Below are 27,309 nucleotides of genomic sequence, written 5' to 3' on the forward strand. Positions count from 1 at the left end.
GGTCCAGTAGCGCGGCCGCTCCTCGGAGCTACTGGACCAACCCAGCAGCACCCCAACTGCTCTGCCCCAGACATCCTGATTCAGCCACTGCTGAAACTGATCAGCAGCTGAATCAGGACGCCTGGGGCAGAGCAGCTGGGGTGCTGCCGGGTTGGTCCAGTAGCGCCAAGGAGCGGTGCTGCGGGACCAACCGGCAGTGCCCCACCTGCTCTACCACAGGCCCCCGGCTTTGCTCCACGTCTCCCTGGTCTGCTGGGGGGGCACTAGCTGCGTTTCCCCCCTCCCCCAACAGACCAGGGAGACGTGGAGCAAAGCTGCGGAGGACCCGGGCCGAACCGTAGTGCTTCCAGATTAGCGCCGCGGTCCGGCCCGGGTCCTCCGTGGCTTTGCTCAGCGTCTCCCTGCAGACCAGGGAGACGCTGAGCAAAGCCACGGAGGACCCGGGCGGACCCGTAGCTTCCAGATCAGCTGAAAGCGCTGCGGGTCCGGCCCGGGTCCTCCGCCACTCTGCTCAGCGTCTCCCTGGTCTGCAGACCAGGGAGACGCTGAACAAAGCGGCGGAGCACCCGGCTGGACCCGCGCCACTTCCAGATCAGCTCTCCCTGGTCCGACGTAAGTCGGATCCGCGTAACTCGGGGACTGCCTGTATTTTAAACATTGCATCTGTGTGCCTGCTACTATTTAATAGAATCCAAATTTGAAGCAAGGTTCTGATATCTACACAGATTACAGGGCATAGTTAGGATTGAGCTAGTTATGTGAGATTCTCTGAATTTTTTCTAGAACTGAAATAAGTGTCCATGGAGAAAGCTTCATGGTGTGTGTTAACTGTTCAGTATATATTTACTGTGCCATGTGACTGTGAGCCTATGTAAGATTAATGTATGATTCTACATTCATATATTTCTGTTTAGGCTTCACTTGTTCAAATTGCATGGTGTAAACAATTCAAACCAGCTTTTATATTTTAAAGCACATATGAATTAGATCCCTGCTAAAATAAACACAGCAATACATTAATTAAGTGTTCATTTTCTTTGGTTTAGATTCAATAATTTAGGATTATCTTCCCTGTTATCATCCCATTTTTAGTTGTATGGTGGGAATTGCTACAGACTTCTCATTTTTTCTGCCTAGACAACCATAATATTAAATTTACAACAGTAAAATTTCAGCAGCTGACAGAGTATTGCAAAATATTCTTCAATATTGTTATAGGAAGGTGCTGTGACTTTTTTCAGAGGATTTTCTGTGAACATCTGCATACATCTGAGGCTACATCTACACTACAGGTTTTTTGTGCAAAAACCCGTGGAGTGACCACACCTCAAGTGCATTTTTGTGCAAGAAAATTGACAGTAGAATGGCAAAACAGAGGGCTTCTTGTAGTATAGGTATCTCTTTCTATGAGGAATAACTCTTTTTTGCGCAAGAGTGCTTGCACAAAAAGGTGTGTGTAGATGCTCAACAGGGGTTTCTTGTGCAAAAAGAGCCTATCCCACAAAAAGTGCAGGTGCTCTGATGGACATTATGTTAGAGGCTTTCTTGAGCAAGAGCGTCCATCGCAGTGTGGATGCTCTCTTGCGCAAAAGTGCATCACTTTTGTGATGCACTTTTGTAGTGTGGATGTACTTTTGCGCAAGAAGTTTTTGCAGAAGATCTCTTCCTCAAAAAGCTTCTTGTGCAAAAAGCCTGCAGTGTAGACATAGACAAAGGATATCCATGATTATTGGCCATAGTTGCCGTTATGGGTATTTTGTCTCAGCTGAAGTCTTGCACATTAACATCTTGATGGTAGTTATGCAAAAACTTCCTTGAAACCTGGAGATACAGCAGTAAGTAATGTCATACTATTAGACCCCCTCCCCCCAAAAAAGTTCATTTACTTGGCATCACCAAACTAGACAATGGAGACCTCAAGAAAGGTGTGACATCAAGATAGGAAAGGCATCCACAAAATACACTAAGATCAGCAGTGTATCAAAATCAATGATACCAAAACAAAAGTGAGAATTTTTAGCTCAAATATTATCTAAGTGCTAAGAGAGATGGAGATCTATTAAAAGGTTAGAAAAATAACTGCCTACAAAATAAATGCCTATGTAAATGTGAAAGGGTCCCCAGGGTGCAACCTGGATTGTGGAACTGCTGAGCCATTCACACCCACCAATCTTAGCTGCCTGTCACACTGTGATGCTAATGTTAAAGCTAAAAATCTTGGACATGCACTGTACTCAGGCCAAGTCTACATTAGAGGGCAAAGTCGAACTCCAGGTACATGAATAGTATTTCTGGAGTCAATGTACGTTAGTTTGAATTTCTGTGGCTTCCCCACTGTCAGATTACCAGAGTCAATGGGGGTGCAATCAGTGGTTGATTTGGTGGGTCTGTACTAAACCCACTAAACTACACCCTAGGAGGTCAATCTCTGCAGTGTCATTCTCCCGGTACATGGAGACCAGGCCTTACACAGATGTGCATAGGCAGGGACACACCCAACTGAGTTGTATCACCCCAGTTTTCATGAACCATCAGTAGGCAGGCTCCAATCTATTCTCTCCAGATCTTCACCCTTGAATCTTGCATGGGTGAGAAGCCTGACCAGTATAAGCTCATTACTTAGTTCACTATTTCATCAAAAGAAAGTAGACATGCCCCAGCCTTTGAAATCGGAGTTGAGATTTCCCAAGCACTTTAGACAAACTTGTTGGTAAGCATAAAGCATTAAAATAAATTTAATAAATTTAAATTTAACTACAAAAAGATAAACTTTAAATGCTAGGCATAAAAGTCAAAGACGGCTACCTTAAGAATCCTAAACTTTTAATTTAAGCAAGTGTTGAACCAAACCACATTTCTCAGCCTGACAGATGGTACAAGTAGGTTACAGTTCTTCAGGACACAGGGTGAGACTACCTTCCAGCCTGAAACCAAACTTCCCCAGTTCAAAGTCTTTATCCTCCAGATCTTCTGCCAGGAGTTGTGTTGTAGGTGAAGAGAAGGCAAATGATGACGTCATTTTCTCTGTTTTTATACCTTCTTCCAACCACTAGAAAGATTCTTGATGTGATGTGGGGGCCAGTCAGTCCCCATTGGTCAAGCAGTCTCCATTATGTACCAGCCCTCTCTGCAGCCCTGACCGAGCCATGCCTGGCTCCGGTGGCAATTTTAAAGGGCCTGGGACTCCAGCTGCTGTAGTGGCGACAGCAGTGACTGGGAGCCCCAGGCTCTTTTGAATTGGTACTTGCTTCCTTTGCCCTCCTTTCTGCCTGCCAGTGGGCATGGGGGCCCATAAAGGTGACAGTAAGCAGCTTTTAAACCCCTACGATCCTTGAATCAATGATTGCTCCATCAGGCTTGAAGAACACCTTAGAACAGCTTCATGACTAGTTGCCTTCAGTCCCGCAGACACAGCCAGAGTGCAAGAGCACTCTGGCCACTCTCCCTTTTTCCCCAGTCACACATGACAAACCATCGTCGTATGGCCGTCCAGTGGCACCCAGGGATTTCCATACAGCAAATGAATCCCTAATTGGCTAATGAAGCTAGATTTAAGGCCCATGCACCACCAGAGTGGCACAAAGCAGCCTTCACAGAGCCAAGGGTCTGCCCCTCTGTGTTTTCATCAATAGATTGCTTGGCAGATAGTCAAAAGTATGGAGACTGTAAAAAGGTTTTAAGAGGGCTTGTAGTCTCCAAACCATACAACAGTTTTATGCAGGCTATCTGCATTGCATTATAATTTACTTTAATGTTTACAGATGATATTGCCACAGTCTTCTCTCCCAGCTGCTTTGATAGAACATCCATTCAGTGCTCACTTTTGATGCAGCCTCAGATAAATACCTAAGGCCCAGTGATACACCCAAGGCACCGCAATTGCATGAATATCCCTGACTACTTTTTGAAAGGGAGAATGGTTTCCCTAGGTTCCCAGCCTGTAATACAAATTGATTCTTGGCTGCCCATCTAATGAAGTGAGAACAGCTCCATCCATAATGGACTACTTCTTTCTTAAGTAACATTCTTTCAAGAGAGACTCTGAAAAAATGGAAACCCTTAAACATGATGTAGTTATTTGAGCCACAAATTAAATAGCATAAAGAAATGAAATGAACATATACAAAAGCTGCTTTATTAAAGGTGATCTAGTGGGTTTGTTTGTTATTGGAAAGCTTGTTGCAGAGACAGGCTATAAAACTTACAAGCGCCTATTGTTAAGAAACATAGCCTGAATGCAGTGCCAGATGTATTGGGAGACTTGAGAATGCTGCTTATTTTCAGTGCTTCCATTTCAGATCTTTTACCCTTTTGCTTTAATCAATTTTGAAATGAATATATTGTTGCCTTTACTATGAAGTTGAAAGAAAAATAAGCTTTCCAACCTACAGTTAAAGTTCGACCCTATAATTTTGTAGAAGATTCTCAAGCAAGTGTTTTGTTTGCAGTTGGGGAAACAGAAACGCATTATACATGTTTAAAGTCAATGCAAGGAAACAGAACTCCACAACACATATTTAATATAGGTTTGATTTCCTGTGGAATGCTTTCCAGATGTTCTCTCAAACAGACTTCTAGAAAATATGGTCTGAGGTAATTTTTTGAAAACAGAAAGAAAATTCTGTTTTCTGTCACTGTACCAGAAAATCACTGTTCTATTACTTTATTACATTATCCTGTGTCCATAATTTGCACCATATTTTGAAAATTGTTTTATTACACAAAAAGGTCGGTGACATAAAATATGTATATTACCCTCTTGCAAATAAATCATATTGATTTAGACCCACATCTGAGGTTGGTAGTTTCTCTTACTACCCAGTGGAGACATATTTTCCTTAAATTAAAATTGCAATAATGCATGATCTTATGGTACTTAGGAATGTTAACTAACATGGACAGTCATTGGATTACAGTTTTGGTGAGTTCTTTTGTCTCATTGTACTAGACATTGAGTATAAGGATTTGTTGTGTCCCAAGTGATTTAATCCATGCAACAGAGCAGGAAATAAAATAAAAATTCCTACATTGCTGACTTGGCTTTTCTTAAAGTGCAGAAGCAAAACATACCAGGAAACATGGAGTATGTTTATTGTTTAGTCAAATCATTACAAGGGAAAAGAAGAGTAGTGGTTGCAAAAACAGAAAATTTCAATTTAATGTAGATACTGTGAATTTTAAAGGTGTATTTTGTAGTATGTGTGTTTATGGAAATATTTCTGTTAACTGACTTTCCCCCGGATACTTATTTTACTTAACACAAACTATTTTTTTAAAGAATAGTTAAATCAGAAATGGAATATCTGGGTGAGACTTATTACTTTAAATATATAATATGAAAATGGTTGAAGTCTAGGGATCTGTATGTTACTTGCAAGAGTACGTGAGTACCTGTCAACAGCTAATGTGGAGAAACAGTATTCTGTACTCAGCTCTGAGATAAAAGGAATTCCATTTAATCTTTACTGGTTTTGGCATTTCTCCCCTCCCCAAAAAGAAAAATTCAGATAAATGTTTGAAGGGTAAATACATTCCGCCCAATCCTAAACACAAACGCTGATTTGCTCTGTAAAATTAGAGTTGCTAATTAATCAGTGTATATAAAGATATTTCATAAGTTTTTAACAACTAATAAAGACCTGTTAAAATTCATAGTTGTGCCTGAAAATAAGCGGCAGAACAGCTCTTGAGCAAGAGGGGGTTTTTGCGCAAGAAGGAGCAATGTAGACTGCTCCTTCTTGCGTAAAAGCCCCTTGCACAAAATGGCGGCTTATTAAGTATTCAAATATTGCCGTGCCTCATTTACATATGTTCTTGTGCAAGACTGGGAAGTGTAGAGGTAGCTTAGCTGTTTTGAAGCTAGCATAGAAATCTTCATTAACGGCAAACACACTTGCACCTGCAGGAGTAACCCACACAGCTAGGGTGCGTCTACACAGCACCCTAAACTCGAAATAAGATACGCAAGTTGCACTACACAGTGCCAAATGTCTAAATAATGTGCTATTTCGAGCTATCCTTTAACTCTTGTGCAACAAGGTTTACCATGATGGCGAAATAGCGTGCCCATTAGTTTGAAAAATATTTTGAAATAATGGGTGGCTTATGTAGATACAGGATAGCTATTTTGGGATTCCTCTGGAATCCCAAAATATCCGTGCAGTGTAAGCACATCTAGTGTAGTTCACTGTCCCATATAATGGTGCTTAGACGACCTACAGCAAGAGATAAGAACAAGGGAGCTCTACAGCCTAAGCTGAGATCCAACTGTCTTTATAGCTCAAGCTGTAGAGTCTCCTATGTTAAGCTCTAGAGGTCCTAGGTTCAAATGTGCCCAGTGGTAGTTATATAAGCATGCACAGACACAGGTTTAATTCAAAATCCTGACCAATCCGTTCTATTGGAGTGCAAAACTAACAGGCATTTTGAAAGGCAATCTGGTGATCCAGCAAAGCCCTTCAGGGAGAACATAGGGTTGCCAGCAGTAAACCAGAATGAATTTGTGGCTTGGATCTCAATACACTTTCCTATAATTTTACAGGTCTAATTGAACCTTACTGGTGTGAAGCAGTTAGTTGTATGTTAAGGCATCTGTAAAAGTCCTTACTTATTTTTCTTCTTGTAACTATTTTTTTTTATATAGCACTGGGTTATAATTAAGGGGATAGGGCAGTTTGCTACTCGCCTCAAAGGCTACTGCCTTACTTTTGTTGTTCTAAGAAGCAAGCTTAGAATGAAGTAAGATATTTGAGAGAGTCTGTGCGCTGGCCAGTGCCATAGCCATACTCACATACCCAAAGATTTCATGATTGGATGGATCTCTCAATAGTTGGTTATCAATAGAGGATTCCCACTGGAGCTTTCCCAATGAGGTCTTCCCACACTAGCCCAGTCAGGGGACCTCTTTTATCATATTGTTCTGACAATGTCTAACACTAATGCATATGCATTGGGGTTCCAATCCTCCTTTTCTTGACCTGTACTTCCTCACCCCATACGTTTTGGGGTGCCCTTATTTTCATAACTTGTTCTCTCATTTCCCTTTTTACTTATTAGGATCTGATTAATAGGGTAACCTGTGTTCAAAACAGAGCTTTCTGTTATTATCAGATGTCCTGTAGTCTTGACTTTCTGGATGGGTGCATTAAAACCCAGTTACTGAAACATCACCTATCAGGACTTTCCCCATAATCTTGTGACTTTACTGGCACAGGGTTAGTCTTAGGTTGAGCCATTTATGTCCAGTTTCCCTAAGTATGGTGTGGCTACGCTGAAACCTTAGAGGCCTCAGCCTGTAGATTTTGCGGTACAGCCATGCTTAACTTACATACCTAATATACACTTATCACACCTAAATACTTGTCAATACTGTGTTCCTATTGTCCTATTGTAGTTATCTATTCATTACAAACTGGTTAAGTATAACACAACATGTACATTCACCGTGACTTTAACACACCTCAAATGACTGTAGTCACTGTGACTATGACACATGAACTAAATGGCTACATATTGCCACTACATACTCCATAAAAACAAATAAACTAAATGGCTACATATTGCTCAGGGGCTCTTCAGTGCCAAAAGAGAGGCCACTTTGCTTGCTTCATATTAGAGAAGAAGGGTGTATTTCAGCTTGGCTTTTCTACTTGGATGCAACTGAAATCACTATATACACATGTACTTAGCCTGAAATTTTCCCGTGTCAGAGAGATGCTATTCTGCTGTTTGAATGTTAATGCAGCACATCCCTTAAAGTGACTGTTTTGTGTCTGCCAAATGGTGTCTAGACACTAGAGCAGGTTTGACTAATAAGTGTAGTCACCCGAATGGCTCGACTGGTGTCTGTGCATTCTCGCCGTTTCTGCAGCTTGAGACAGAAATTGAAACATAATCCATAGGCAGCATCTTTGCTGAATCCAAATGGGAGCCTATTGAGTATTTTTGCTAAGCTTCTCACATCTGGAAATTGCCCTTTACCTCATTTACTGACCAAACTTATAGACTTTGGGGAAATATTATCTATTTGCTGTAACAAGTGAATAAATCGTGGTTTCGTAAATGTACAGGCAAAGCCACCACAGACTCCTGCCTGGTCTTATGCACTTAAGCAGTTTTGAGAGTCTGTCCAAAGGAGGACACTGGTACACTCCTACTTTGCAGAAAGGGAAATGTCTTAATGGAATTAAGAACCTGTGGTATGATTCACAAAAGCCCCATTTTTAGTTACCTCTGCAATCCACAAAACTCCCACTTGTCTGTCATATAACCCTGTATATGCAGGTGCCTATGTTTTTGCAATAAAAGTTCTCTACACGCCTACATTTCTGCTTCCCTACACATGTACTATTGTCTCCTTCTCAGTGCCTATCTTTTGCCTAAGTCCAAAAGCAATTCACACACCATGGAAGGGAGGTATTCAGACACTTGAATCACATGATGGGCCTCGATTTGGCAGCCATACTCAGAGAGTGCCTACTAGATCAGGGTCCTCAATCCAGTTTATACACAACACCTGGGCAGGGAGACAGCATCCATTATAACTTTAAGACTAGTAGATTATTCCTCAAGGATGTGGGAGGCCTCTATTTCAAGGTATCCCCCCTGAGGGACAGAAGAAATTTGAACAGAGATCATCCACCTGTTAAGTGAGTGCCTGCCCCTCCCTCCTCAGTCCCCCTCCACCACCGGCTTCAGGAACTATTCTGATGTAGGTCTGCCTCAATCTCTCTCATTGAAGTTGTTTCCATTCAGTTACATAATTAAATATCAGTTGGGCCTGTGAATGAATTAGAATGACTCTATAGCCCAGTGTGTAGGGGACTCACATGAGAGGTTTCAAATCCTTGATCTCCCACAGGACAAGGGCGGACTTGTGCCAGTGGTCACCCACAGCCTGAGTGAGTACCCTAAGCAGTGTTTCTCAGCCTTTTTTAAATAAAGTACCCCTTTTTTTAAAAAAATAATATAAGTACCCCTAGTACCTACAGTTTTCAAACACACAATTTTTTTTCTACCATTGCAACACATTTGTTTAAACAACTTAATCATAGCTGAACTGGTAATGCAATTTTTGGGTGTAAAAACTACAAAAATAAAGCACCGTAAAACTTGAAACCAAAATTCAGTTTTCTCCAAATTTCAGTTGTGTTGATGTATCACCCAGTCTTTTCTCTCAAGTATCCCGAGGGTACTCGTACCACTGGTTGAGAAACACTGCCCTAAAGGTTATAAGGGCAGTCTTCCTCCTCCGCTGTTTTGTTTCCCCTCTTTCCATTTTATTTGGCTAAAGATTTCTGTTCCCCAATGCATAGCTCAAAAGAAGAGCTAGACGTGTCCCCGCAGCTTAGACTTGGGTACTAAACTCGGAGAAGGGATGGGTTTTAGCTCTCACAATCTCAGGTCAGTATCTTCAATTGCCTCTTGTGATTTTCCAAACGCTCCTAAAAGTACATAAGAACATAAAAATGGCTGTACTGGGTCAGACCAAAGGTCCATCTAGCCCAGTAGCCTGTCTGCCGACAGTGGCCAGCACCAGGTGCCCCAGAGAGGGTGGACCGAAGACAATGATCAAGCGATTTGTCTCCTGCCATCCTTCTCCAGCCTCTGACAAAAAGAGGCCAGGGACACCATTTCTATCCCCTGGCTAATAGCCTTTTATGGACCTACCCTCCATGAAATTATCTAGCTTCTCTTTAAATTCTGTTATAGTCCTAGCCTTCACAGCCTCCTCTGGCAAGGAGTTCCACAGGTTGACTATGTGCTGTGTGAAGAAGAACATTCTTTTATTAGTTTTAAACCTGCTACCCATTAACTTCATTTGGTGTCCTCTAGTTCTTCTATTATGGGAACTAATACATAAATTTTCTTTATTCACCCTCTCCACGCCACTCATGATTTTATATACCTCTATCATATCCCCCCTCAGTCTCCTCTTTTCTAAACTGAAAAGTCCCAGTCGCTTTAACCTCTCTTCATATGGGACCTGTTCCAAACCCCTAATCATTTTAGTTGCCCTTTTCTGAACCATTGCCAAGGCCAAAATATCTTTTTTGAGGTGAGGAGACCACATCTGTATACAGTATTCAAGATGTGGGCATACCATAGTTTTATACAGAGGCAGTAAGATAGTCTGTGTCTTATTTTCTATCCCTTTCTTAATAATTCCTGATAGAAATGTAGCCGTGTTAGTCTGGTGTAGCTGAAAAAAAAAACAGGACTATGTAGCACTTTAAAGACTAATAAGATTGTTTATTAGGTGACGAACTTTCGTGGGCCAGACCCACTTCCTCAGATCAAATAGTGGAAGAAAATTGGCACAACCATATATACCAAAGGATACAATCAAAAAAATGAACACATATGAGAAGGACAAATCAAATTTCAGAACAGAAGAGGTATGGGGGGGGGGGAAGGTAAATGTCTGTAAGCTAATGATATTAGAGGTGATAATTGGGGAAGCTATCTTTGTAATGGGTAAGATAATTAATGTCTTTGTTTAGACCGAGACGTAAAGTGTCGAATTTAAGCATGAATGACAGTTCAGAGGATTCTCTTTCAAGTCTGGTGTGAAAAGGTGTTTGAAGCAGGATGTAGGTAATCAGGTCGTTAAGACAATGCCCTTTCTGGTTGAAATGGCAAAAAACTGTTTTTTCTTTGTGATCCTGTCTAATATCTGTTTTGTGGGCATTGATTCTTTGGTGAAGTGTCTGAGACGTTTGTCCAATGTACATAGCAGACGGACACTTTCGGCACATGATAGCATAAATTATATTTCTGGATGAGCAGGAATATGTGTTCATGATCTTATAACTCAATTGGTTAGGTCCAATAATGGTACAGTAGACTTCCGATAATCTGGAACCTATGGGACCTAGGTGGTGCCGGATTATCAGATTTGCCGGACTATCAGGAGGTACTATAAGCTGGTTTTATATATATATATATATATATAATATATATATATATATATAATATACGGTATATAAAGTGTTCTTAACCCTTTTTATTGTACATACAGTATACTGTAATGTTTTAGTTTTTTTAAGCCTTTTTTACCCTTTTTGCTCAGTTCAGCTGCTGCCGCTGTTACCTTGTGACTCATTTTTTGCTGAAGCTCACTCACTAGGCTCTTGCCATTTTGATGCCAGACTATCAGGAGTGCCGGACTATTGGATGCTGGACTATTGGAGTTTTACTGTATCAGCAGAGTGAATATGTGGACAATGCTGGCAATAGGGTTTTTTGCAAGGGAAGGTACCAGGGTTGGTATTAGTGTGGTATGTCCTGTGGTTGTTAGTAAGAATCATCTTGAGGTTAGATGGTTGTCTATAGGAGACTATGGGTCTGTCTCCCAGGCCTCTTGGAGTTTAGTATCCTGTTCCAGTATAGGTTATAGTTTATTGATAATGTGTTGGACAGGTTTAAGTTGGGGGCTGTAGGTGATGACAAGTGGTGTTCTATTGTTTGTTTTCTTGGGTCTGTCTTGAAGTAGATGGTTTCTAGGTATTCGTCTAGCTATTTCAATTTGTTTTTTTATTTCTCCGGGTGGGTAGTTGAGGTTTATAATGCTTGGTAGAGATCCTGAAGTTTCTGGTCTCTGTCAGTGGAATTAGAGCAGATGCAGTTGTATCGAAGGGCTTGGCTATAGACGATGGATCGTATGGTGTGTTCTGGATGGGAGCTGGAGTCATGTAGGTAATTGTATGAATCAGTGGGTTTTCTGTAGAGAGTGGCATCTAATTTTCCATTGGTGATTTGTACTGTGGTGTCCAGGAAATGGATCTCCTGTGTAGAATGGTCCAGGCTGAGATTGATGGTGGGGTGTAGGTTGTTAAAATCTCTGTGGAATGTCTCCAGTGTTTCTTGGCCATGCGTCCAGATCATAAAGATGTTATCAATGTAGCGTAAATAGAGAAGGAGTAAAAGGGGACGGGAGCTGAGGAAACGTTGTTCTAAGTCAGCCATAAAGATGTTAGTGTACTGTGGGGCCATGCGTGTACCCATGGCTGTGCCACTGATCTGGAGGTATAAGTTGTTCTCAGACTGGAAATAATTGTGGGTGAGAACAAAGTTACATAGGTCTGCTGTCAAATTGGTAGTGGTGTCCTCTGGGATAGTGTTTCTAATTGCTTGTAATCCATCTTCATGTGGGATGTTGGTGTATAGAGCTTCTACGTCCATGGTGGCAAGGATGGTGTTATCGGGGAGGTTATCAATGTTTTGTAGTAATTAGACAGGATCACAAAGAAAAAACAGTTTCTTGCCATTTCAACCAGAAAGGGCATTGTCTCAACGACTTGATTACCTGCATCCTGCTTCAAAGACCTTTTCACACCAGACTTGAAAGAGAATCCTCTGAACTGTCATTCATGCTTAAATTCAACACTTTACACCTCGGTCTAAACAAAGACATCAATTATCTTACCCAATTATCACCTCAAATATCATTAGCTCACAGACATTTACCTCCCCCCCACCCCCCATCTTCCTTCTGTTCTGAAATTTGATTTGGCCTTTTCATATGTGTTCATTTTTTTTATTGTATCCTTTGGGATATATGGTTGTGCCAATTTTCTTCCACTATTTGATCTGAGGAAGTGGGTCTGGCCCACGAAAGTTCATCACCTAATAAACCATCCTGTTAGTCTTTAAAGTGCTACATAGTCCTGTTTTTTGTTAATAATTCCTAGCATCCTATTTACCTTTTTGACCGCCACTGCACACTGTGTGGAAGTTTTCAGAGAACTATCCACGATAACTCCAAGATCTCTCTCCTGATTTGTCATAGCCAAATTAGCCTCCATCATACTGTATGTATAGTTGGGGTTATTTTTCCTGATGTGCATTACTTTACACTTATCCCCATTAAATTTCATTTGCCATTTTGTTGCCCAATCACTCAGTTTGGTGAGATCTTTTTGGAGTCCCTCACAGTCTGCTTCTGTCTTGACAATCCTAAACAGTTTGGTACCATCCACAAACTTTACCACCTCACTGCTTACCCCTTTCTCCAGATCATTTATGAATAAGTTGAAAAGGATTGGTCCCAAGACTGACCCTTAGGGGACACCACTAGTTACCCCTCTCCATTCTGAAAATTTACTATTTATTCAGTAGGAGACTCAGCCTTGTAATTCTTTAAGCCTTTTGTGGATCTCACCTCAGATACGTCTGAAAATCCCCCTAGGCGACTAACTACATCGGTAGGTAATTAGAGCCAGATTTTTAAAGGTATCTATGGCCTCGGTTCACGAAAGCATTTAAGATGTGTTTTGCTTTAAACTTAACTTTAAGTGTATTCTTCTAAATTAGGGGTGCATTCCTGATTCAGGGCCTATGTTCCATAGGTTCTTAATATGGTAAGTTATAGAAGAAACTGAAAATATGACAACTGAATTTGTTTTAGTACGGTGCACACTAACCTTTTGTACTCACAGATGACAAAAACCAATCTTTTCACGGAGATATGACTTACCAAAAAGCCACCAGAATCTCTATTTTAAAGTGTTCAATCCTATGTCATTTTAGTCTCAATATTTCCCTTAAAACAGCATAGTAATTGATACAGGTATGCACTTTCTTCATGTGTGTCATACTCCTGATAATGCCTTATGTTGTCATTTAAAGATTTAAATGTTAAAGGATGACAGAATGATTTTGTAGGTAGGAAGATAGATTATAACTCATGAGCTTTGTTTTTAATTCTCGGCTCTGCAACAGACACTGTGTGTGGCTTTAGGCCAGACAGTGAATTTTTCAGTTTCTCCTCTGTACAATGACATCATACTTCCTTTTCCCCACTCTTTGTTTTGTTTACATAAAAAGTAAATTTGTTAGAGAAGAAATAGGTGACTCAGGAGTGGATGGGGTAAAAGGAACTGCTTTATTTCCCACGCATGTTTACCTCGGATGTTCAACACAATGTCCGAGTGGCAACAAGTTAGCAGTAATTAGAATCTTTTATCTATTTTAGTATGTTAATTCACACATCTATCACTACTTTTCCTAAACCTTATTTAGTAATTTTAACTCCCATAAAATGAATATTAATAAGCAAATAATGAAGACAATTATACCCGCCCTTAATTACTATTAAATAATTTCTAATTAAATCAACACTTTTATACTACAAAGTAAAAGGTTACAGAGTCTACAAGGAATTTGACCCTGAAGATATGTTATTCAGAGCCAATGAGGATGGATAAGCAAGAGACATGACAAAATTGAGCTACTCCATACTTATCTAGTTTCCTAGGCTACAGAACAGAGAGAAAGAGCATGTTTATACATCAAAGTATAATACTGGTCCCCACTGGACCCTTAATCTATCTTCTCAAACTAAACAAGCTTGGACCACTAAACTCATTTTGGTCACAAAGATTCTCCCTTTTGCTTCACAACCTCTTCCTGGATCTCTTTTAGCAACCAACTAATACCATGCCTTTCTTTAACTCCTATTTCTATGGACTTCTTGGTCTCTCTTCCAAATCACTCTCCTTTTTGTGATGAAACTCTGGTCCCATTTAAATCAACAGGAAGGCTCCCATTAACTTCACTGGGGCACGATTTCACCTCAGGTTTATTCAATTTGGGGTTTTTTCCATATCATTTCTCCAAACCCTTTGGATGACATTCTGACCCCAATGAAGTCAATAGGAATTTTGTCCTGAGTTTAAGCACTGCTTGTCCATAATTTTCCTCTGATCATGAATAACCATACTCTTTCCTTACTGCCACTCATGACTGTCCCTGTTTTATTATTGATTCTCAGGCTATCCTGTAACTATGATACCTTTTGAATATTTTAAGAAACCACACCAACAGTATGTTTCTAACCCACAAATTTCTAGTACATTGGACTTTCTTTCATCAGTGTTATATTCAGCAGTAGGCCACGATTTGTATCCAAAAAAATGAAATACATAACTCTTTGAAAACTGCAAAAATCTTACTGCTTTGAAATGTACAGTATCCATTTTATAAATGGCATACATATCCACAGCTGTGCAAACAATACCATAGTTCAATTAGCCAGTCTTAAAAAAGAGGCGAAGTGGCAACTGCCTCAAATAATTTCAAAACATCAAAGAGTGTTTTAAAAATTCTCCAAAAAAGAAATGTATAAAGGTGTAATTAATATTGCCTAAAGCATCAGAGCATGCTAATGTGAGGTGATTCCATGTCACAGAATTTTTTTTTATGCACAAAACTGATTAAAAAAAATCCTTGGGGTTTGTTTGGTTTTTGAACAATATTTCAAAGCTTATTCCTTTGTGCCTCAAAATATTTAAAAATCAAGATCATAAAGGAAAAACTGAACTCATGTTCTTTCTGTATTTTTGGCTGCATTCAAATATTTTTATTATTGCTATTACTAGTACCATATTTGGGGGATTTTGTTCTTCAAAAGACTTGTAGCTGTTTTGAGCAGATTTGCATAGTATTGATCAGTAGTATCGTTCTAATTGTATTTGTTTAGTAAGAGGCACAATATTTAAGATAAACTTTTCAGAAGATCAGCAGTTTACTTTGAGGAGATTTTATATGACCACGATAGGACCAGTTTATTTGGGGGCGGAGAGGTTTCCCACAAAAAGGAGAGATTATTTTCCCATACTCGAAGATGATTTTTTTTGATGACACACACATTTCCCTTTTTACACCTAAGGGGGGGGGGGGGAATCATTAATGCAGCCATGCATGTGGAGGATTTGTGATTTTGAAAATTGGGAATGATTGAGTATTTTGAATGCAGTTGTCTTGTATATTTTAGATTATACATGTGACCATATGTACTATCAATTAGGGCTGTCAAGCGATTAAAAAATTAATCACAATTAATCATGTGATTAATTGCATGCGCGGCCTCTTTGACATGCTCAGTGGCATTTTCAAGGGGCAGTGCTCCAGAAGCCCAGGATCAGCTGGAATCCTCAGCTGACCCTGGCTCCATGCAGAGATACCCCTTGGAAACACCGCCACTACGGCATTTTAAAGGGACAGCGGGCAGTGCTGCAGGAGCCCAGGATCAGCTGGAGTCTTCAGCTGATCCCAGGTTCCACATTGGGCTGCCCCTTGGAAACGCTGCCGTCGCATTTCAAAGGGGTAGTGCTGTGGGAACCTGAGATCAGGTCCCCAACTGATCCCAGGCTGCATTGCGCTGCCGCTTTGAAACACCTGGGTGGTGCTTCAAAGGGGGCAGTGCTGCCTGGAGCCTGGGGTCAGCTGAGGACTCCAGCTGATCCCAGGCTCCTACTGCACTGCCCCTTTGAAATGCCCTGGTGGCATTTCAAAGGGACAGTGCTGAGGAAATGCCTGCGATTACATGTTAAAAAATTAATGCATTAATTGTGCTCTGCGTTAATCACAGGCATTAACGCACATTAATTGATAGCCCTACTATAAATGTCTATACAGACACCCCAAGTGAATATAGTTATAAATACTAAAACACAAATAGTCTCACTGCAAATGGCACTCACTATCAAAATTCTGAGTTAGAAACTAGAGAATTAGCAAGACACTAAACGAAATAGCTTCCCTACTCAAAAACTGGTTAGAATTGCTACAGTGAAGGAATATGAAATTAACATAATATTCATAGTAAGGCCTAGTGACAGACTATGCCAGGGCCTGGGTACGGTGGAGAGGGGAGCTCGGTTTCAGACCCCTGGAAGGGGTGGGGTTAAAAGCAGCCAGCCGCCTCCCCAGCAAGCCCTTAGTGCCACCCGGAACACACCGCGCCTCCTTCAGTTATCCAGCCCTTAGCTCCAGTGGCAATTTAAAGGGTCCGTGCTCTGACTGCTACTGTGTTCATGGCGCAGAGCCCTGTGCCCTTTTCAATTGCTGAGCCCATGGAAACTGCCTCTCTTGGCCCCTCTCTCTCCATCAGCAACCCTGTTCATAGTAGCTATTGTAAAATATCTTTTGTATTATCCCATTGCTTATTATTAATATCTCCAAAAGGGTTGCCTCCGAGTTTTAATAGATGTACTATGCTGTAGACAATGCTTTGATTACAACTGGGTAGGTTATTTTTGTATCCCAGTTTATTTCAACAGCTGTATCACTGGTTTGGTCTGGTCAGTGTCCCTGCAGTCAGCTGTGTCATTGTGGTCAGAACATTTTGGGCCATATCCTTACTGAGTGTAAATCAGCATTGCTCAACTGAAATTAATGAAGCTACAGTTACTTACCCCAGCTAAAAATCTGACCTTCTGTTTTTATTTCACAGATCACAGGACTTTTCTTTCCTCCGTAGACCTTGGTTTAAATAATCTTTAAATATATAGACTCTAAATGTATGTCAAACTTGAGATCATAAGTAAAATGAGTTTGGAGGCCTAAGCTTAGTCTTCATTGGAAAGTAATCCACATCAGTATTTGGTACAATTAGTTGTCTGTTCAAGAGCATTTAAGAACTAAGGTAGCGTAGAAACTCAATTACATTTTGTCTCCAGGAGAGACAGAAAGATTCTACAGGTCAGGGAGAATGTTTCTTGGCAGTCTAGTGCAGTGGTGCTTGAACCACAGCTGTCTGAACTATAATTGGCCTATGAAAACTTAGACGTGCCATGCTACTAGATCGTTAACTTTCATGACCACAAACATTCTCCAGAAATTAACACAGAATTCAAATTGTATGCACCAGGGATCAGTTGAGTAATTCTGAGCCTCTTAAGGGTTTACTACAATAAATAAATTCTTTAAACAGGCTGTATAGTAAATAACCGGTGTTATATCCACGGGGTTAGTTAATGGAGCTTAAAAATATTTGATGATGAGAGAGCATTTTGAGTGAGCCCTCGAGGCAGGCAGCATGTAGGCCAATGGAAAACTAGAGAATTCTAAACATTGTGGCACTTGCCAAAAATGTATCAAGGATTTTCAAGCTCTTGCAGCTCAAAAAAAGGCTTTGATTTGGGGTTTTGCCCGCTAACGTTAATAAAGAGATTTAAATCTGTAAAACTGTGTTTACACTCAGATACTACTAATGGAACAACTTTTGTTCCCTGACTATATTTTGAAGATTTTGTGCCGAAGAAGCTCAGTATGTTTTCTTTACTCACAAGACGTTAGTCCATGCCCTGAAACATAATTTATATAAATCTTCTATGTAACAACCTAAAAAACTCCCAGTGAACTATCCTCCCCCTTCCAGGTTCCATTTTCCCAGACATCTCCCAACATACTCTTTAAATCTTTGTCTAAGGTAGAGGTGGACAACAACTTCTGATGGAGCCATGTCAAGATTTTTGGTAAATGGTCAAGGGCTGCACTTTTCTGTGAAGGGGTTGTGGGGTCTGGGATGGAGATTGGGTGCAGAAGGGAGCTAGAGGTAGAGGATTGAAGTGCAGAAGAGGGTGTGGGGTCTGAGAGGAAGTTTAGGTGAAGGAGGGAGTTGTGACCAAGGATTAGGGTGCAGGGTCTGGAAGGGGGTATGGGTAGAAGAGAGGATTCTGGCCTGGCGGTGGAGTATGGAAGGGGGTACAGATTCTGGAAGGAAGTTGTGACCTGGGGGAGATGGGGTGCAGAAGGTTTGGGTTGTGACCTAGGCAGGGGATTGCAATACAGGTTTCAGGAGGAAGTATGGGTGCAGGAGAGGATTCTGGCCTGTGGCAGGGGTATAGAATGGGGAGCAGAGTCTGGGAGGGAGTTATGACCTGGGGGTGGAGGGTGCAGAGGGTTTGGGTGGTGACCTGGAACAGGGTGTTGGGGTACATGATGGGGTGGGTGCCAAAGGCAGGCTCTGGCTGAGAGGTGCTTACCTAGATGGCTCCCGGCCAGCAGCCCAGCGGGATCCTCAGGACGACTTCTTGCCCCAATGCTCAGAGCAGCTGGCGGCTCAATGTCCCTCCCTGCACTGCATGGGGAGGAGTAGGCTTCTGTCCTCCCACCCCCAGCATCCAGAACTAGCCAATGTGAGCTGAAAGTTTGTGGTAGGGGCATGGCACAGAGAGGCAAATGGAGCAGCCAGCCGCTTGGAGCCCTGGAGCTGCTTCCTGCCTGATGGTCAGGCAGGGCAGGTCATGGTCCGGATTGAAATGCTTGGTGAACTGGATCTTGCCTGCCCCTGGTTTAAGGTATTGATTGGAATAACACTGTACTGTCTAATTATTTGGCCAAACTTTCTTCAGGATGCTATTGTTCTCTTCTCAACCTGCACACTTAAAAGATCTCTGTGGAGTCAATTTGGAAGTTGTCCCAGATACATTGGTGTCCATGAGACATTTATACAGGGTTAGAACTAGATAGCAGCCAAGGAATAGAGTGCGGGGGGGGGGGGGGTGGGAAGGGGGAGTTCAAATACAATTTGAGTAAGCAGGATGCTTTCTTGAACTAAGCCTGGGGAATCTTTTGAAGTTTGCACATCACTACTTTCTATCCAATTAGTAAGACTGGTGAAACAATGAAAGAAAGAAAAAGTCAGTCTCTGGAGGATTCTGCCAAATAAAAGTAAAACCTGTCCAAACCAGTTGGTTCTTATTAATTTCTGTGTTTCCTTTAACACTGTAAAACTTTACTGTGATTAAAAAATATGTAGCCCTTATGGTTATTTGCATCTGCAAAGATTAATTCAGTCCTCAAATGTCTCTGTGAATTACTACAGGCAAAGAGCTATTATTATCCCCATATCACAGATGAGAAAATTAAGGAAAAGCAGTTGAATAGTTTTCACATATAGAACTCCTTGTGTGTGCGTTTATGTAACATCTTGTGTGTGCAATCATTGGGAAATAAAAATATTCCTGCTTTAAATAAATCACCAAAACAGCAACTCTGAGGACAGGCCAAGGTGTCGAGGAGATGTCAGTATGGAGACTGGAACAGGTCACTTGCTTAGGGCCATTGTGGGATCTTGCTCCTGCGCTATTAGTCTCAGGGAGTTTTGCTTTGGACCTCAGTGGGAGCAGTATCAAGCATTTAAAGTACTGAGATTAAACTCAGGAGTTCCGGACTCTCGGTCTCTTCTGGAATCTCTAAAATAAGTTATAATGACAGTCTGCATACATCCAGGCACATTTTCATTCCTAGATCTCAGAGCACTTTTCAAAGGCAGGTAGGTCCTATGATCTCCCTTTTGGACATGGAGTAATGGCAAAGTGAGGGTCTTAAGAGTAGTTCAGTAGCAGGTCCAGGAACAGAACTCAGGTTTCCCTACTCTAAGCCCTCAACTCAACCCAATAGACTTCTGCTAAGTGCACATTTTACAAGGGTAATATGTTTTCTGCAATACGTATGCTTCAGAGCACTGTGTATGCTGTACCATCTCGTGCAGCCTGCTTCTCATGGTTTAGCCAGTCACATCTTCTGGCTAATACAGAACTTGTACAGGCCCATGCTGGTAGGTAGCCCTTGGGATTACATTATGAGACAGCCTCTTGTGTGACTCTTTGGACATGAATGTAAAGTTCTGCATAATCAATAAGTCGCTTGTTGAAGCAGATACAACAATATGCTACAGATTGTTAATACAGATTCTCTTCCAGATGCCATACTCCAGCTCTCTAATCAAAGTTCAGAATCACAAAATGTGGACTCTTTAATGATGGATTCTCCTGTTTGTTTGTGTTTGGTGGGAAATGCAGAGCACTCTTTTTTTATATAAAGTGTATATTTTCCTATGCACTGTCCTTTGCTGACAGTGTATCTTAATACTTCGCAGCTCTGTACTCCAAAAGCAGACAGAAATGTGTTTTAAAAAGGGAGTCTTACTTCTTTAAATGTATACTATGTATGTATCTAAAAAGATGAAATATTGACACCCCCCCCAAAAGAGTGCAAAAGGTAGGGCTATCTGGAGGCTCGATTTTTAAAGATATGCATTTTTTTCTTACTATGTTGCAGATCTCGCCTTGCAGATTTTTTCATAAACTGCCAGCCTGAGTCACGGTCTATTAGTAGCTGTCTGAAGGAAAACTATGCTGACTGCCTCCTTGCTTACTCGCGGCTTATTGGTAAGAGCTTTGCGGGGAATGGGTGCTCTTTGAGTGTTGCTTGCAAATGGAACAAAAGAATGACATCGTGAAGGCCTACTGAATACAAAAAATAAAGTTAATGCTCTGGATCACATTGCGCCATGAGATTGTAGGCAGAATTCACCAATTAAATTAATGGCCCTTTGTTTTGACTTGGAGATTTTCCTGGAGTAGTACGTTAAACTATACAGAGGCAAGCAAAATAAGGGCAGAAGAGGTGCTTGAATGTGAAGAAAATCAGTATGGAAGCAAGGAGAATTAAAGATTAAAAACAGAGGGGTTGATATTGGACAGGCCCATCAAGTAAAAAATTGAATAGAATAGGGGGACATTGACACTTGCTAGTGTTTGCTGTTATCAGAAAAATCAGGTGATATTGACATATTTAGGGAATGCTTGCTATGAACTGAAATAAGAGGCAACATTAGGTCAGATCAGTCCCATTTCATTTCTATCAATTATGTTTTCATCATCTTCTTATGGCCCTTCAAAATGTTTCTGAGATGCCTATCAGTGGCATCTGAAGTTATCTTCTGAAATCCTCTCCTCCAATAATTCATTTTGTTTGCTGCCATTTGCCTGTGTCTCACCCAGGAGACATTTATAAGCAAGTCAGATTTCATAATCTACCCAGGCTGTTTGATTCTTACTTGGGAGAGCTCATCTTGGGGAAGTGACCTTACTACAGAAATGTCATAGCTAGACAATAAGGAAAAAGGGAAGCATTGAAACTGTGAAACAAACAAATTTAAAAAAATAGCCACTAGGTAATTTTTTTTTCTAAGCTCACAGCCTGCACCTGCCATGATGCATTCATAGCCCCTTCTGTTAGGAGGAAAGGCCCCAACTAAGTCCTTGAAGCAGTTCCTGCTGTTAAATAAATGTCTTCAGTGATACCATCAAGAACAAAACATGTACAGAGTAGTATGATCTCGCTGGGAAATTATATTAAAGCCAAATCCTAAAAATAAATACGGTAAATATATATGACTACTAAGAAAAGACATGGTAGTTTTAAAGACCACGGGCCAAGATTTAACAGAAAAATAATATGTAGAAAGCAAGACATGTGAGTAGTGACTGATAAAAATTCACTGAACAAAGAACTGAGTAGCTAAGAAATCAGATCTGATCAATGAACTTAAAGGTGCTAGCTTCTGGCAAGGAGTAACTCTTGTACAGGTTGTACCTCCCATAACTGGGGCTTCCTGGTCTGGCAACATCTGTGGTCCGGCACCACAGAGCCCAGGAACAGAGAGGTCTGGCAGCAGGGCAGAAGTGCATAGGGTCCACCAGCAACTCAGCCAGGACACACACTCGGTGGGTGGGTGGGTGTGTGGTGTGGGGGAACAGGTGGCACAGCGGAGAGTTATGGCCTCAGAAGCAGTCTGGGAGCTCAGGCCTCAGCCACAGATGCAGGTGGCTGAGGAATTCTGCCCTGGCTGTGGAGCTCCGATGCCGGCAGCAGCAGGGCCAGCGGCATCTAGAGAACCCCAAGGGCTGGGGCAGCAGCATGGACAGGCTGGGGCCTTAATTCGGTGGCAGCCCTGGTCAGGAGAGGAGGGACTGCCCCTGGTCTGGCAAATCCCCTCGTTCGGGACCAGTCAGGTCCCAAGAGTGCCTGACCAGCGAGATCCAACTTAGATTAATGGATAACTCTAGATAAGAGATGTTGGCAAATTGTTATTGGTCTAGAGATTTGTGTAGTGGGTTTTATTGGATCCATTTTACAATTTAACATTAAGGATGGCCCTGTTCATATAGAAAGGTTATTATGTGTTTGTAACCCCTCCTGTTGGCTAGCCCAGTGTGAGGTTATTCAGCATAGGGCAAGCCTTGTTCTTACACAACTGTAGGAGGGTAGGTCTGAGGCTGCTTGGTGTGCTCTGCGTTGTGTATGTGTGAGTGCACCTCAAACCAGACCCACCCAGACATATCACCAGGAACAGGCTTTATTCTGTAAAAAACATAGAACAGGAAAATAGTTCACCAGCCTCTTCTCTCAGCATGCAGCCTGTGTGCTACTTCTAGCACAGTCCTTGCTGAGAACCTGCTGGGGGCAGAGGGCACATTCTGGCAGGAACCAGGAAGTTATCCCAGCATGCCGCAGTTTGTAGTCCACAACTTGTAGTTCCCAGGGCTGGTGCTGAAACACACTGGACCTTGGGCTACGTGTTTCTATAGGCAACGATATTGCACAAATAGTATTACACTGCATACATGCTTTCTGAAACCAGGGACATGGAATAGGGTCCCTAAGGAAGTGAAATCAAAAGGAGGTCTAACTTCAGAATGGGAGATAAAATTTTTCTTCTCTCCTAATAGCCCAAATATGAGAACTGACTAGTTTTAGAGCAGTACATGCCTTTCAGCTGTAGTTCAGACAAACAAAGGAATGCCCTAAAACAAACCTTCCTTGTTGTGGAACAAGATCCTACTTCTGATCTCTGTCAGATCAGTGTAGATCTGGAAAAAAATTCAGTGGTTTCAATCAAGAAACTCCATATTTACAGCAGTCTGGGTAAGATCAGAATCAGGGCCAGAGTCTTCCTACTGAGTTTTGTAAAAAATATGGAAAGCAGATCAATTTTGGTTAATACTTTGTAGCAAGCTATTCCAGGTTCATTCCTCTAAATACCAGACATCTCCAGCTGGCCTGTTTAAGATACAACACTGAGCATTAAATCTGAATACTGTTTCATTTAGTTACTTCAGAAGAGGTTGCAGAAAATTCTGAAGAGAGGGCAGCAAGATTTTGTAACCTCTGCCTGTTTTAGGAACATGAGGGTTCTCTGTGGAATGCGCCTCTGCTTTCACATACACTGATTTAAATTAGAGGCAACTCCACTGACGTTTATGGAATTACAAATGGAGGAAAACTGGTGTAAATGATTAAAACATTCCAGAGGGGTAGCCTTTTAGTCTGTAGCTGAAAAAATAACGAATAGTACTGCAGCACCTTAGAGACTAACGGTTAACTGGTGTAAATGAGGGTAGAGCCATGCCCAATGGCAGTAGGTGAAATGTTGTAACAGTTAAATGGAAAGCAGTTTGCATAGGGCTATGATTCTGCATTATATTGGTATGATGTATACAATTTGAAAGTATATTTTATTGGAAGAAGATTTGGTTTTGTGTGTGAGATGAAAAGACAGTATTTACTCATTTTCATTAAAAAAGTGATAACCTTTAAAGGAAAAAGACATGATTATTTGGTCTGGAAAAAGGTTGAAGATACCAAGATGTGAAACCCCAATACACTGGTCACTCCTAAATTAAGCACACTGGGCCTTTCTCTGCTCCCACATGGATTTCATACAAGTTAACACTTTTGAATTTAGTATAAGGTTTTCCACTAATGTTCTGGAACATTTTCCTTTAATTGTTTTCTGCACCCTAACCTTTCAATTTCTGTATAGCTCCCTCAAATTCCATATGATTTTGAGGTAGTGAACAAGGATTGCAGGATCAAACACTGTATCAGACTGTTAAGGATACCCCGAGCTATAAACCACTCAGGGTATGTCTACACTACCCCGCTAGTTCGAACTAGCGGGGGTAATGTAGTCATCCGCAGTTGCAAATGAAGCCTGGGATTTGAATTTCCCGTGCTTCGTTTGCATGAAGCCGGCCGGCGCCATTTTTAAATGCCGGCTAGTTCGGACACCGTGTCGTGCGGCTACACGCGGCACGGACTACCTAGTTCGGATTAGGCTTCTAATCCGAACTAGCTGTACACCTTGTTCCTAATCCGAACTAGCTAGTCCGTGCCGCGTGTAGCCGCGCGGCACGGGGTCCGAACTAGCCGGCATTTAAAAATGGCGCCGGCCGGCTTCATGCAAATGAAGCCTGGGAAATTCAAATCCCGGGCTTCATTTGCAACTGCGGATGACTACATTACCCCCGCTAGTTTGAACTAGCGGGGCAGTGTAGACATACCCTCAGTTACTTCCTCAACATGTTCCTATCTGGCCTACATGTAAATCACTTAATAGCCAGTTTCTCAGTGCTGGAAGGGTGAATGAATCTCAGTTACTCAACAAACTGTGTGCAAATCTGACAGCTACACCTCTGTGACATGTGGCTTAAGATACCCATAGCTGTGAACTGCTTCTGCTAGCTTTCTGCCTCAGCAAGAGCAAGTTTTGCTAGCAGGGACACTTTGTATAATTTTCTGCCACACCAGTCTGTCTTTTTCACCAACAAACTTTTCAAGGCTCTTCTGTGCCCAGCTTTGCCTGGCAGGTCACAGCCTCAGCCTCCTCAGAGGTGGTGTCTACTCTGGGAAGATTTGGCAGTAGAAGTGCTGTTGACATGCAAAAGTGAAAATCAGTCAAACTGTATTTTTTCTGTCTCCCATTGTCAACATTTCATAGACACATTGCTAGCTCCCCCGTTGACAGACAGAGCAAAGCAATGTGGGTGAGCATCCCATAGTGCAGTGTTGTGGGAAGGCAGAACTGATCTCTGCGCTTCTTGGGATTCTCTCCAAGTTTTCCTACAGCATCATCAGCTGCTCAGAGCAGCATCATGAGTAGCTCTGTGAGGTCTCCATGCTGAGGAATATCAGAGCAGAACAGCAGTCTCTCCAGCCCTCCCCCTGCAGCAGCAGTCTGCCTGCTATTGTGTTCCTAGCAGGGCAGCACAGGAGAATTCCATTGATTTACTCTTTTTGTTTGTTCCCCAAATGGAGCAGCTCATTCAGCTGTCAGATACTCCCTGGAGCTTTGAAAGGGGATGGCGTGAGGCTGGAGGGCAGCAGAGATTACAAAGCACTCAGCAGAATCACAATAGAGAGCACAGCCAACAAGGCAGGCATTGGGGGTGCCCGGCAGAAGCCAGTTCTCTTGACAAAACAAACAAGAGTGCACACTATTTGTCAACAATAAAGGGAGGGGAAAAGACAAAAGTCTCTCACAAAGGTGGAAGTCCTTTGTTGCCAAAACTGGGTGTTTTCCTAATAAAGGTTGCACTGTAGTGGGTATACTCCCACTGTTTTGTCAACAAAAAGCAGTTTTTGATGACAAAACGTGCCAGTGTACACAAGGCCAGAGATGTTTCTCTGCATCTCTGCAGTGCATGGTCCCTACCACAAGTGCATTGACAGATAATACTAAGATTGCTGCTCTATTAAAGAATCAATACATCAGTTTTATTAATTTACTGGTTCAAACACAGCACTGAATTGGTTTATAGTAGAAGTAGAACAAGTTAATTAATGAAAGAATTGATTTAAGTGCTACTAAGTAAAAGAGTTATGTGTAGAGATTGTTACAAGCAAACAAAAGTGGAAACACATTTAAAAGTTGGAAACTTAATCTATCAAGATACAATCTTTTTTTTTTTTCTTTTTTTTTTCCAAGATGGCTTCTATCACCCACAGTCTCCTATCCAGCTTGTCACTGGTTGGGCTAGCCAGCATCCATCACAGAAGGTGAAGAAGAAAGGGGGGCCTCTTTCTGTTTCTTGCAACCTAACAGGGATTTCTTTGACATATAAGTCAGATAGCTCTGTTGGGAATTCAGGCTGTTTCTAGACTACATCCCTTTTCTAGAAAAAAGGAATGTAAATTAAACACTTCGAAATCGCAAATGAAGCTGGGATTTAAATTTCCTGTGCTTCATTTGCATAATGGTGGCCGCGATTTTTTCGAAATGGGGCTTTTTGATAAAAAAATGGCAGTTTAGACGGGGATCTTTTGAAAATAAAACCCTTTTTGAAAGATCCTGTACTGTACTAAACTGCCCTATTTAAGCTGCCATTTTTTCTATCAAAGCCCCATTTTGAAAAAAACCCCACGGCCGCCATTATGCAAATGAAGCACGGGAAATTTAAATCCTGGCTTCATTTGCAATTTCAAAGTGTCTAATTTACATCCCTCTATCGAAAGAGGGATGTAGTCTAGACATATCCTCAGTGTCCTGTGATTCTTTGGGAAATCCATGTTGATTCTCTGCAGTGCAGAAGCCATGTTAGTTCTCTGTCTCTCAAATTCAGAAACAGGATAAATAATCCCAGCTGGTTCATCTGGCTAGCTTTGTTGACTGCTAATATTTAAAAAGAGGTAAACTCACATTCCGTTGTCTAGGGCAGACCTATGTATCACTTTTACATGGGCTAAGCAGTTTTCTCTTTAAAAAAATGCTTTAGTAACATCATGCAAAGGGAAGTTTATAACTTCATACATGCATTTTATGATGTTAATAACCGGTATGTTAGTTTTTATACGAGCTCTCACAAGACATGTTTTCTGAAGATAGTATTTCAGTAGTGTTTAAGGTGTGAATGCAGGGATGCCTAGAATCACAGGCACATAATTCTGCATCTT

At 41.5% G+C, this 27,309-nt stretch overlaps 1 protein-coding gene across 1 annotated transcript in view; it reads left to right on the top strand.

Moving 5' to 3' along the window:
* Positions 1–27,309, top strand: part of GFRA1 (GDNF family receptor alpha 1) — a 233,665-nt gene that overhangs the window by 156,305 nt on the left and 50,051 nt on the right. Inside the window, exon 6 of the mRNA XM_006121312.3 lies at positions 20,851–20,960. Coding sequence (XP_006121374.1) covers positions 20,851–20,960 — 110 coding nt within the window. The remainder of the gene's footprint in view (positions 1–20,850; positions 20,961–27,309) is intronic.

The sequence above is a fragment of the Pelodiscus sinensis genome, chromosome 8, assembly GCF_052426305.1.
Source record: "Pelodiscus sinensis isolate ZL-2025 chromosome 8, ASM5242630v1, whole genome shotgun sequence".
Classification (NCBI taxonomy): domain Eukaryota; kingdom Metazoa; phylum Chordata; order Testudines; family Trionychidae; genus Pelodiscus; species Pelodiscus sinensis.